The sequence below is a fragment of the Odontomachus brunneus genome, unplaced genomic scaffold, assembly GCF_010583005.1.
Source record: "Odontomachus brunneus isolate Ranch 3 - 2012 unplaced genomic scaffold, Obru_v1 Obru_scaffold_034, whole genome shotgun sequence".
Taxonomy (NCBI): domain Eukaryota; kingdom Metazoa; phylum Arthropoda; class Insecta; order Hymenoptera; family Formicidae; genus Odontomachus; species Odontomachus brunneus.
The window spans coordinates 1790180-1804496 of record NW_022639484.1 but is presented as its reverse complement, the minus strand read 5'-3'; the positions used below and the strand labels follow the sequence as shown (position 1 = coordinate 1804496).

The window sequence follows — 14317 nt, the reverse complement described above, 5'->3', positions numbered from 1 at the left end:
TTTTTTGACGTACAATCTTTTATTTTTGGTAGTTTAAATAGATGTAAACTAAGATATGTTTTAACAATTTTCAAGCGCATTACAAGTTAAAAGTCTATCCTTAAAAAATATCTCTTCACATAATATGATTTGAAGAAACGTTCAACATTTATGTATGCGTCTAGAGAGAAAGAGAAAGAGAGAGAGGTCAGTTTGACCTCCACGAGTCCATTTACAAATTAAGTTAAAAGTTAGTCATTTAAAATTAACTAAGCATTAAAAGTTCTTAACTTGTTAATCTAACTTTAGACTAGTTGTTACCCAACCCTGAGGAAAATCCTAGAGACCCGTCGTGTTGTATCGTCGGGTATTTACCGCGACCGAACTTCGACATCTAAGTAGTACACACAGAAAACTGCATTCATGTAACTTGTTTCAAGTATTTCATAAGTTTATACATCCGCAAATCTACCATAAGTTCATCTCATCAGTATCAAATCTATTCAAAATACATTCTAAGTCCCAGAGCCATCTCAATGAAGAATATTAAATGAAAACAAAACTTCTCAGCTTGCTTATTACGTAGAGTCGAAGCAACTTTTCTTTCGATGAAGTTTCATAAGATTCTTACATTTGTGATGAGCGTATTTTAATATTATTATCAAGAAAATATTCTTTGTTGAAGATAACCGTTATTCAAAGGAAGGAAGATAAACAGAGTAATCGATTTTCTTAGCAGAACGGTATGATACTTTTCTGTGTGCACCGAAAGAGAGAGAGAGAAAGAGAGTTTCGGGCTTATCTAATAAAAGCGCGTACACGTTCGTAAACAAGAGATTAGAATCGACCCGAGTCACGTCGATCGTCGCGCGGGTGTGGCGAATGAATATGAAAAAGTCCCGGCGAGTAATGAGATTACGGTTATCCGTCTTCCACCGAGTACGGTACGTCCCATTCGTGATCCCGGAAGGAAGACCCAGTACGCCGGCTATCGTCGTTGCGCGCGGAGACTCGCGGGAACGGACGGAACAATGTTCGGAGACGAGAAAGAGAAAGAGAGACAGAGTAAGAGAGAGAGAGAGAGAGAGAAAGAGAGAGAGAGAGAGAGAGAGAAAGAGGGAGAAAGAACGAGTGAGAACGCGCAGGGGGAGGCAGACGAAGGAGATCGTCAACGTCTGTCGTTTATTCTTGCAGCATCATGCCTCGACCTCTTCTCGAGCGAGTCTTCTGTCCGAATCCCCTCTCACAACGTTCACCCCCGCGCGTTTCTCCCTCTCTGCCCTCCTTCCCTCTCACCCTCGCCACCGCCGTCCTCGAGCGAGAGCTCGATTTTTGACATTTCATGACGCCCATAACTCACCGACTTCCTCCGGCTGATAGTTCTTGATGACTTCGGCGAGCTCCATGTTGCCGGCGATCACGGCGACTTGGTACGGCGTTTGGTTCGCGTAGTTCAGGCTGTCCTTCTGCGCGCCCCTGAAGAGTAGCTGACGTATACACGAGGCGTCCGTGTTATTCACCGCGCACACGTGCAGCGGCGTGTTACCGGACGCGTTGCGCGCGTTCATGTCAGCGCCGTAGAAAAGCAGGTGGTCCAGATGCTGCACCAGATTGTTGCGACATGCCTGCGAACGACGGTGCGTGTATTAGGCGCGGAAATCGTTCGGCGGAGTTAACCGCATTCTCCGCGATCTCTCGCGTACATCGTGACGCGCTGATTCGAGTATTCCTTTTCTGTACGCGCGCGCACGCGCGCAAGATTCATGAATGAAACGATGCGCGGGCCGAGGCTTTGCTCTGCACGGAGAGCCGTGAGACTTGTGAAAAAAGAAAAGTGTAAGAGCCCTCACTAATACCCTAATTAATACGCAATATAATGCGAATTAAATTAGTATCAAGAGTTGAGGTTCTTGTTTTCTCACCGCGACCATTTTAATTAAAGGGTCTCCCTACTTTGACGAGTCGTAAAAATCGATTTTTTTACATTTTCTTACAGTTTGACACTTCAAAAATATATTCCTAAAGTATTACAGCTAAATGGCTCCGGAATAACTGATTAATTGTAAGTATTGCTTGTTATATATTCTAAAACAGTATCTAAAATTTTAAACACGTTTTTCTTGAAACGTATTTTTCGAGCAGCGAACACGATATTTCAAAAAACAATGAACCAAGTGACTTGAAATTTTGAGGATATATTCAGTATGTCCTGTTTTCACAGACTAGAATCAAGTCATCATTTTCCAAATTCGAATTGTGTGACAAAAAAATAAAAAAAATTAACGACTTTTTTGTCAAAAAACAAAGTTGTTTTTAAAAATTTTTGCCATTTCTTTTCTCAATATTTTTTATTTATTCTAGTTCATGCGATAGCCAGACTTATAATACAGATTAAGAATCTTTTTGGTTTTTGTTTCAGATAACTACAACGACTAGAATCATGTTCGCCAGCAACACACTATTTTTCAAACGCTTTCACTAAAATAACTTTGAATATTATTGTTACTATGACTTATAATAAATTAAGTACATTCTTCAAATATTGTTCAATAAACGTATAAAGTTTGTAATTGTAATACATACATTTATTTCGAAAAATTCTCAAAACTTATTTTATTTTCAAAGTGTTAAAGTAGGGAGACATCTTAATGATATAGGAAGAGATGATACGCGTGCCTAAAATTCTCGCGGAATACGTTGATATAAAAAAATATGTCAATAAAGTGATATTTGTGATCAATTGAGCACATTTGTAGGATATTCCAAAAATTTTCCTTTTATTCAATAAATAACTGTAAAATCAACATGACAACATCATGAGAAAAGGTTAAAAATGAAGGTTGCACACCTTATTAAAAAATTCGATGAAGATTGATAGGAATATGTACAAATCCCATTGAAATACTATATGAGTTTATCTGAACTTATCATTTCTATCAAAAATTTCACATTATAGTTTTCTCATATTATAGTTTACATAAAAAGGTTATCAATTTTCTTCATGTTTTATATTTAGCTTTTAATTTTTAACGATTAAATATTATAGTAAATGATTAAACACATTTATCTGAATATACATACTTTCCTATATAATTTTACTATTATTCATCAAAAATACAATTCAGATTTTTATATACGTGATTTTTTAAAGCAAACCAGTGTACTACATACATTTTTTTATGCAATTTTATTCAGTCTGTTAAGCAGGAAGGTAACGTTAATTTTATAATTATTTATTGATTGTTAGAGCAAAAAGAAAGTTTCCAGGATATCTTGTAAATGTGCTGAATCGATCGCATCGGTATCATTTTACTAATATATCCTTTTATTTCAACGTACTTTGTAGGAATTTCGGGTGTACGTTTTCTCGCTTCTAACGTCAATCAAGTCGTCAACCACAAGTTCCACGATCAGGAGTCTTAAGAAAAGTTGATTTAATGTGCTGTACAAGAACATAAGTGGCAAAGAGACATTTAATTGATTCGAATTATGTTAGTAAGCGATAAAAAGATAAGCGCGATTTGATTTCGCCGAAATCCGTTGATTCATACAGCAGGAATGTCGACAAGGAAAGGCTCTTATTACTTCGCCGTTATTAATCCTTCCTTATCTCGACATCAGTTTCTTATCCAAAGCAAATAATCTGCGAGAAGAAACAAGCGAAACCTGATGAACTTCCTGCCAGCCCTGGAGATCCTGCGCTCCTATCGTCGCGTGATCGTGAAGCAACGTTTCGCAGAGCATCGGATCGGTTTTGTAGATGACGCTGTAATAGAGCGGCGTCAGGCCCTTCGTATCCTTGTAGTTCGGACTGGCCCCCAGCTCCAGAAGCGTTTTCACCGCCTCCAGACTGTTTCTCTCAACGGCGCGGTGCATCGCCGTCAAGCCTTCCTTCGTTCGATAGTCCAGCAGAGCGCCGCCATTGACTAATGCGATTATGACTTTTGACGGCTTTTTTAAAGTTGTCGCCAAGGTCAACGGCGTTTCTAAAATTGCAAATGAAAAGACCGTTTTAGTAGCCGTTTTGAATAATCACTCGCTAAATTTTACGGATATAAAAATGTAAAAAAGCATTCTGTAATTTTATGTCTCTTCTACGATAAAACATTGTCAAGTCTCCAGGTCAAATCTTGAGATATTAAGAAGATTGTAAGGCAAAATGAGTTTCTTACAAATTTATTGAAATTTTCACTATATATAGATTGAAATATTATCTAACTGCTCATGCAATTAAAATAAAATTTACTATTCGAGAATTGAGATATTTGAAATTTAAATTATAATATTTTTCTCCTTGGAGTTTATATGCTATTTTTAACTTCTATTACTGCTATATTTAACTTCTATCTTCAACTTCTATTATTAATTTTTTTATTGACTTTTCTAATTAAATTAGGATTTTAATATTACTATGGGTGATATTAAAGATTAATATATCGACATTATATGTATACATACAAATTATTAAAGATTATTATAATATTATAATATTATATTATTATTATAATATTAAAATTGATAGAGTATTAAGAGAGAGATATCTCTTATAATAAATATATATATACATACACACATATTTAAACACTTATATACCTCTTTTTATTATTTATGTATATCTTTAAATCAAATAATGCACAAATAATGCATTAATAAAGAAAATAAAAAGAATAATATTTCTTGTATTTGTAATATTGTGTATATATAGATCTCAACAACTAACAGATAAAAATTACGGTTATTCGCTTGCGACAGCTGTTCGATTGTTGCGTGCTTATAATGGTATATGTACAGAATGTTCTAAACTTTACGATTTTAATGTTCTCTGAACAATTTGGAAATAATATTCTGTCATCAAAAATGTCGAAAGAGATTATTATTCATGGCGACTTTTCAATTTTCAGCATAACATATTTTTATAACCAAAGCTAAAGTAAACTTCATTTAAATTAAAATTCATTTTAAATTTTAAACGGAGAAAAATCATTTCGTTATCCATTTAGTCGTTCAAAGTTTAGTTTGCGAAAAGCTTTTTCAAATCAACGAATTTTTGAAATCAACGAAAAAAAAAAACATTTCATTATTCATTTGATCGTTCAAAGTTTAATTTGCAAAAAGCTCGGCTTTTTCAATCGCTTGTATCTCGTAACTATTGATGTCTCGACGTTTTCGATGAGGAAAAATGAACCCTGCATTGCTCAGAGAATCTGTTGGTACAAATCAAAGTCGCGGCAACTGTGGGACACCCCGTATAGGAATTACCTCCTGTCTCCTGACAGTGGAAATTGGGATCCAACCCCTTGCTGCACATCTTTGCGATCTTCTCCACCTGACTACTCGCCACATAATCCAGTAACCTTCGCAAATTCGTCCTGGTGTGCATTGCCTTGAGCTGCTTCTCGTCCAAATGCAGCATCTTGTACACCCGCCTTTTGTACTTGAGCTGTAATTTATATCGAGATAATAACTTACACACTACTCGAAATGATCCGTGCCGTTCGGACGGCCGATTTGAGCGAATGCAGAACGATCGTGCAGATAGCGGCGGCGCATCGCTTTTCATCTCGTCGACGTGAAAAAGCGTGAAATCTATTAGTCCGGCCGCTCGGCAAATTATTTTTACGGCGTATCGCGCGCCGCGGCTAAAATGAGATCGCAAATTACACACGAAAGTGAGATATCCCAGATATTCCAGCCGACTGACCGTCGCGTGTAATTTGTGTCGGCGGTATAGATCCGCAATAACTCGGTAGTACTTATGTAAATACATCGGCGAGAGAGCGCCGCGAATGGCTATCGGCTAAGTATATCTCATCGCCGGATCGTCTCACCTAGACGGCTATAATTGCTGTTTCTTATAATCTACTATGAATACGTTCGTCACGCGTATTTCTCTGTTATCGATGAATACGCAATATACCGGACGTGACATAAGATGTGTATAAAGTACCAGGACTTTGCCTTCGGCAGATCGAACCTGACTCTCTCTTTCTCCCCCTTATCGAAAATTCAATCTGAAGCTGTCATCCTTTGTGTGTACCTTCGCTTCTTTCGCGTCGTGGGTATTTTATATTTCGACGGAATTTTTGTCGGTTGGATATACCGCGGGAATTAATGGAGAAACGGTTCTTGCGATTATCTTACCTTCCGCCGACGTCTTGAAACATTTGCAATATTATATACTTAGCATTCGGCTTCATTTATACAGGGTGTCCGGTAACTCACAGAAGAGCCGCGGTGTACAGGTTAGGTCAAACTGAACAAAAAATTCCTCTACTATTTTGCGAACAACACGTAAAATTCTAAGTTATTAATTGAAGAGGATTCGTGAATGATCGCGCGCCATACGGTAGATGAACTGTGATGATGACATCTGCCGCTTATGTCATGTATAGTTGTGTACAATAATGCATTAATCTTCTTTAATTAATAACTAAATATCTACATAGTCATTTAAGAAATGGTAGAGAGGGCTTTTTTACTCAATTTGATCTAATATACAAGCATACAGCGGTAAACGTCGCCATCACAGTATGGCGCGTGATTATTCGTGAATCTTCTTTGATTAATAACTCAAAATTTTACATAGTTTTTCCCAAAATGGTAAAGGAATTTTTTTTTTTAGCTAATCTACCTGTGCATCGCGATTCCTCCGTAAACTACCGGACACCTTGTATAAAGTGAATGTCCCGATTAGCAACAGTGTTCCAATTCGTGACAATTGCATACGTTTTTCTTTATAAATTCCCTGATACAAATTTATATTTATTCCCAAAAGTATGTTTTCACCCTCAATTTTATAATAATTTTATATTATTTGTTGCAACAAATTTTTATAAAATTACGATCCAAAGTGGGTGCTGGAATATCATAATTATAAATATGTTGCTAAACGCAACAGGTACTCGCCGACATGTTAAAAATTGAGGGTTAATATTGATGTTTGTTTTTATAATCATTTTTTTCATGTTTGTTTTTATAATCATTTTTTTCATTTACGTTATATTATTAGATGTCAGACTTTTGTAACTATTCTTTAACTGACTATTCGACTGATTAAACTCGTTTATCGTATTATATAATTTCGATAACAGATTAACGAGTTAATCTTATTGATAGTTTATGACTAGTCTGTACTAAAATATTTATTTGCCTTCATTACTAACTGCTAAAATAAATAAATATGACATAAAATAATATAAACATTCTTACTTCTAAAGAGAAAATGCGATTTGTAAATATAATTTATAACAAGATTAAGAGATAACATAAATATTATAAGTTACTCCTCCAGAATCGGTACAGATACGAATTTCTAACCTATAAAGTAAGTCACATAAATATGGTATTAAATAAATAACTTTTACTAATACCTTTATTTTTTCTATGAAAACAATAATATCAACAAAAATAGTATCTCATAGTTTTTCTCAGTATCTATCAGTAATAATTATCAGTAATAATTGTCTTTATTAGTCATAGCCAATAATACACTGAAGAAAAAAATATCTAAAAACTAATATTTATTAGGTGGGTATCATTAACATATTTACTTAAATAAAAATTCTCTTTATTTAAACCGAGAATTATTGATATGACTTAAATAAATAATATTCGGTTTAAATTAAGAAAATTTAAATTTAAATTAAATTTTCTTAATTTAAACCGAAAGAAAATTTAAGAAAATTTAATTTAAATTTAAATTTTTTAAGTAAATATGTTAATGATACTCATCTAATAAATATTTGTTACTTTTAAAATATTTTTTTCTCAGTGTAAAAATGTATCCACCTTTTGGCAGTACACATGTCACAAATTGGGACAAACTTAAATGTACATGTCATTAAATGTGGTACTGCATCATGCTTGCGAAGATTTTATGAGTAAATAAAAATCTGTTCATAAATTAGCGAAATGCAGCACAGCTAAAGCCCTGAATGTTCAAGCTTTCCAACAAAATAAATTTTGTACATTTTGCCTAATACGTCTATACAGATTTGTTTTCTATTGCTGAACTAGCTGCACTAACTTACACTAATTCTCTCCTCCTCTCTGTTCTACCAAGCCTCAACTATACCCATTTCTTTTTAAGTTCCGTAAATACCACCAAATCCGTAAATTCCACCAATTCAGCGATAAAAGACAGGCCTTATTATTAATTTATTAGTTCTTTTCCACGATAAAGTTATACCTGGTCAGTAATTACGATATTCATCTTATTCATTTAATAATGGGTACACATTTCCCCTTTTAGTAAGCATTACGCCTCTGTGAACGCCTTCTCAACCAGCGAGAAAATTTTACTTCAGACCACACTGCGAGAACGACAACATCGCGAAGAGTTATGTCCCGCCGACTCTTCTTGCGCGAGTTCTTTTCGGTGGCCGCCGACAATCGACCGCGTGGCCCCATTGTACTCCAACAATAATAGCGCGGCGGAGACCACTGTGTCGGCCTAAGCGCGGTAGCGCCGGATGCGTAAGTGCAGCGCGAGCGCATCGCGCTGCCATCATCGCGGATCGCATCGCGGCCGGTTTTATCGCGGTGGACGCGCACGGATGCTCTCGGCAGCTCTCGGCGTACCTAACGGTGTCGCTTATCCGAACTCGGATATTGACTGCTCCCGATGGGAGGGGAGGGGGGGGCAGAGGGGAGGAGCCAGAGAGAGAGAGAGAGAGAGAGCCGAGTATCAAGGGAGTGTTTTGAGGATAAAAATGAAAATTGAGAACCGCGAGGTGCCTATCTCGCGCCGCTATCGGATTCTATCACGAGCGAGGCTGCGTTTGCTCTGTAAAGAAACGAGAGGAAGTCAATATATCGAGCGGGATAAAAAGTTGCGAAGTAAGTTTTTATGCTGGCCGTCGGCGTAACCGTCGTCGAGATGAAATCGAGAAGGAATACATAATGCATGCCGATCTGGAATAGATTGTCAAACGTTACGCGTGTCGAGCGCTCGTTCCGGTGTCGTGTACGCACGATAATTAATTATTCTTTACCGCGCGCGCGGCTGACAGCCGTCGCCGACACGCGACCGTCAATTTTCACTTTTCTTTCAGTGTAACGATCTGCCGGCGCGGCCGTGTCGCCCACGTCCGGGCCGATTGTCCGGCGATACGTAACTCGTGCGAAATGAATGGGTCGTCGAGGGCGATCAAAGAAACTGGCCTGATGAATCGAGACGGCCCTGAAACCGACTTCGCCCGGCCCCGGCTCTCGTGACGAAAGCGAGTCTGAGATTGACAGTGGAATCGATTATTGTAATAAGGGAGCTTTGTTGGAAGGAGGGTAACATTACGGCGAAATGTCGGCGACTCGGACACGAGCTTCATTTCGTATTCATTTCCGATAATAACGTCTCTTCGGCCCGACGTATACGCGAGCCCTTATTCACTTCGTCGTCCTTCAGTTGAGGGATCGCCGTGGAACAATTCGATTTCATTTCTACTCGCGGCCGACCGACGGTCGTTGAAATAATATAATCTCGTCTTATTTTATCCCCTTGGCACTTAACATTTTTACCTTCGTTTTCACTTTTAAGCCTTATAATTGTCTTGTTACATTCAGACGACTGCTCGACGGCCGAAACCTCGGCAAATATTATGAAATTACTCGTTTCCGGCCGGAATTATTTCGTTTTCCCTACACTGAGAAAAAAGTATCTAAAAATTAACAAATATTTCTCAGACGGATACCGTATTAACATATTAACATATTTACTTGAATCAAAATTCTCTTTATTTTTAAGCCAAGTATTATTTACTCGATTTAAATAACAATAGTCGGTTTAAATGAAGAAAATTTTGATTTAAGTAAATACATTAATGGCACTCACCTAATAAACATTTGTTAATTTAAAATTTTTTTTCTGAGTGTAGAAAACACGGTGGAAATCTAAGAAATGATTAAATAATTTCGATCGAACATCTTTTCGAATGATTAAAGTATGGGTTGCCAATAGTCCATCTCTTGTTATTCACATTACTATACTGAGAAATATATTCAATATTTTCAACATTTTCGAAATTTAGCCCTTATTCAATCCACCACACACACATATACATAATATAAATATATCTTGAGATTCATCAATTATGTTATGCATATGTTATAGTCAAAGTTCGTAGCACGGATGCTCTTAGGATTAACTGGTCACTAGTGACTTATTTCTACCCATTTCTACTAACTTAACCGACTGATTATTCCAACTGAGTTGACTGATCGCACTTTTCGTTAGTCAAAATTGACAGATGCGATTAATAAATCCCGTTGGAATAACCAGGTTAAGTTAACCAAAGTTGGTAGAAACGGGCATTAGTCGCCGCTTGTTGTTTATTAAGAAATTATTAACAAAAGAAATTTCATAAATAGAATGTAATTCTTCGATATCGTATGCATTCAACAAGTGTTAAAAATATATTTTTGATAGAGTGAGAGACTTTGTCCGACAAAAAATCTAATTTAATCCTACCTTGCACCTTTGTGAGAACATTGATTGTTAAGATGTACGTGCATAAATGTACATTTTTTAACAATTAACATTGTGAGTTGGTTACATCAAATATATTACATATTTATATATATTTATACATATTTATACATACATATTTTTTAGTTCATATATATTTTCTAACTTTGACCAGCCATGTTATTCACTTCTAGAGTTGATTAAAAACATAGTTAAAAGTCAAAACAAAACTATTTCGGGCTTTGATCAAAACATTTGATTGTTCCGCACATTGACCAGACAATCCTAGGAGCGCACTACATATAACATATACAGTTTTGACTATAACATATACAGGGTGTTTCAAAAGCGGAGGTCAGTCGCTTGGGATGTAATTGGAGATTCAAAAATAAGAAAAAAAGTTGGTATAAACGTAGGTCCGAACATTTCCGAGTTATCGTCATTTTTATTTTAAAATTTGAAATTATTTTGCTTCCACTTTTTTCCAAAATTGAAAAGAGAAATGATTTTTATGAATGTTATAATATAATTAAAGTCAAATAAAAAAATTACTGATTACTTACTTTAGCACTATCTAAAATGCACCACCTGGAGGTACAGTCCGCTTAGCAACCCTTTGTTTGATCACAAGCGGGCTGTACTTCCATGTGGTGCATCCTGGGTAGTGTTAAAGTAACCCGTAACTATTATTTGACTTTAATTATCTTATAAAACTCATAAAAATCATTTCTCTTTTTTTTAATCATTTCTTCTTTTAATTTTGAAAAAAATTTGAAAGCAAAATAATTTGAAATTTTACATAAAAATGACGATGACTCGAAAACAACGCATTTTCGGACCTATTTTTATGCCAACTTCTTTCTTGTTTTTGAGTCCCCAATCATCTCCCGAGCGATAGAACTTCACTTTTAAAACACCCTATATATATTTCCTCTATTCAAAAAATATATACATATATAATATGTTATATAAATAAAAATTTTAGTTTTTATATATAAGCACAAAATAATACGAATTAATGTATTTCGTCTCGTATATATAAATAATATGAATATAATAATATATACAAATAGTATATATAGCATAATAGTATATAAAAATAGTATATCATTAATATACATTGAGTATCATCGTGGTTACATGTGTGTGTATATGCGTACACGCACGCGCGCATGTGCGATGTTTAAAGTTAGATTGATTTAATCATAACAAGACAAAATCATTTTTTCCTTCTTTTGCTTTAGCTCGTTGATTTGTAGCTTTCCACAAAGCAATATACCACCATTTTCTAAAACTATTTCAATTCTATATTTGAATATATATTATTAGCAATATATAATTATTAATATATATTATTAATATATATTATTACATATTAATATATATTAATATAATTAATATATATTATTAGCAATAAGAATACTATTACATAAAAAACATATTCGACACTTGACTTTACTTCTCTCATTTTTTATTTAATCAGTGGCGGCGCGATACACTCTAGCTATCAATCTGAAATTAACTATTGGCAATCTATATTTCTAAATAGTTTTATAATATATCTACTCTTACATACGGACACAATAATAATTTATACCTCACTAGATATAAGGCAGTAAATTAAAAAAAAATGTCTATTCTGATCTATCTAGAGAAATTACCACGCAAAGTTAATATTAGATTAGTATTGAAGATTAAGGATTGCAAATTAGAAATCAAATTTTGATAAAACAAGTAATTTTAATTTTGGCTCATGTGATCCCGATTGGATAAGTTTCAATTTTCACTAGTCTGATACAGTCTTTATATAAATATTTGTCTAGTTAGAGAAGCTTAGAACGGCATTTTTTAGACTTTCTCCATTAGATCTAATCGGGGTAAACGAATTGTTGTCCGTGAGCAAATATCATTGTCGCGAAATTCCACAGTAAATCAGGATCAAACCGCCATCGAGGTACCAATGCCGATATCGACAGCAACAGCGAGCAAATATTTGCGAAACGTGTTGTATAAAAACTAGAACCACACAATACACGATTTGATGTCCTCCGATATGCAAGCTGACCGGCACAGTTCACTACATAAGACCTTCCAATACATGATAGCGATTCGTGCAGTGGACTGAGCTACCGACCAGCATGCGTGTGAGAAGACATGAAATCGTGTGATTCTAGCTTTAAGAACACATAAACCGTTTACGTCGGAAGATAATGCAGTCCCGTATTATGAGCGCATTTTGTGCCGCGGGCCGGCTTTTGCGACACATCCATACGATTTTCAAAACCACCAGGCCGCCATTGTCTACTGGAAATCCCGCTGACAGGCGTTCGTTAAATGTGAGTTTTTCGTCGACGGGCCTGGTAATTTGTAACTCGTGCGAGGTGAATGCGGCTTAAAGATGGTCAAAGAAGCTGTATGAGTCAGCCGTCCCTGAAAGTGAATCTCCCGCGACGAAGCGGGGACGTGCAGCTGGCAGTGGAACCGATCGGGACCGGCCGAAGAAGCAGAAGAAGACGAAGGCGAGGAGGTGGACGACGACGACGAGAACGACGACGAGAAGAGCTCAACCGGGGACGGTGATGAGAACTAGCACCGGTTACGCAAGAAAACCGCGGGACAGGATCCAGATCTCGTTAACCCGGGACCGGATTATTTGTTTTTCGCGAATCCCCGTTTCAACAATCATCGCGATCTGAGCTATGCGTGCGTGCGTGCCATGCGTGCATACGTGCGTGCACGCGGATTCGTCGCACCGCCAAGTGATTTATAGCGAAGACAGCGAGGATCGTCGCGATGATTAATTACGTAATATATTCTCCTCGCGACCTTTCTATCTCGTTATGTTACGAAGACGATATCGTTTCGCGGCGTCTTTAGCTCGAAATCGAAGGTGACATTGAGGAGACGCGAGCACCGTCTTCTCGAGATTGGACCTTTGTTCCAGGGAGAAATTATATATTGCAAAGTTCACCCATCATTTTTGCATGAGACTTCACAAACTCCATTAATGAGATCGAGAAAATACTTCCTATAGAAAAATAATTATACACTATAAAGAAGGTCAGTCAAGATAAATCGACTTAAACGCAATCTCTGTGTGGTACAGCCGCGGACAAAATATCGTGATTTTTGGGCTAAGTTTGTAAACTTATTCGTCCAGCCGGCTGATTAAGTGCAACAACCTCGATGCTTTTCCTCGATAAATTTTGCAACGTATTCTGCATTCAACGTATCTCATAAGAGAATCACTAAAAAACAAATTCGCTTATTCGACACAGAAAGTTTCGCGTTACGAAATTCATCGAGGAAAAGTGTTGCTATTTTTAATCAACCGACTGTCCAATGGAAATATTCTTCCGTTAAAAAATGAATTTTCTCACTGTACAAAACAGAGAATTCATAATTCAGCTCAAAAATGATAGATAATCGTTTTGTTTACAATATAGCGAATGATATGGACTAATTCTTGCAGCAAAATTTACATATTTATTTTATTTTAAATTAACATAGTTATTTTAATCTCTTGTTTGTGTAAGTTAAAAATGTAGTTTAATGAACCAATTATAAAATTAACTCAAAAAAACGTGGAGAAAGTATTGTAATAAAAATTACAACAAATTTTTTATAATTTCTCTCGAACTATTAGGACCTTAACTTAGTTTCCGCCCGCAAATGTTAGATGGCAATGCAAACAGTTCTAGTAGTCATTACTAACGAAACAGGTAGTTTGTGATTAATTTCGACATTTCTCGATAACATTCAGTCAGCATACACAATTATTTTCCTAAACAACAATTTCTTTTGCTTTGTGAAAAATGGAACGCGATAAAGTGTTTTTTCGACATGTGCTTTTGCACTATTTTGATTTGAAAAAAA

The 14317-nt window shown here is 36.0% G+C and overlaps 1 protein-coding gene across 12 annotated transcripts in view; it reads right to left on the bottom strand.

Moving 5' to 3' along the window:
- LOC116843588 (SH3 and multiple ankyrin repeat domains protein 1-like) overlaps positions 1–14317 on the bottom strand; it is a 326286-nt gene that overhangs the window by 14508 nt on the left and 297461 nt on the right. For all 12 annotated transcript variants that reach the window (XM_032814085.1, XM_032814088.1, XM_032814089.1 and 9 more), the window contains 3 exons: positions 5239–5419; positions 3646–3965; positions 1340–1604 (listed from right to left, as the gene is read on the bottom strand). In XM_032814085.1, the coding sequence (XP_032669976.1) occupies positions 1340–1604; positions 3646–3965; positions 5239–5419 (766 nt within the window). The remainder of the gene's footprint in view (positions 1–1339; positions 1605–3645; positions 3966–5238; positions 5420–14317) is intronic.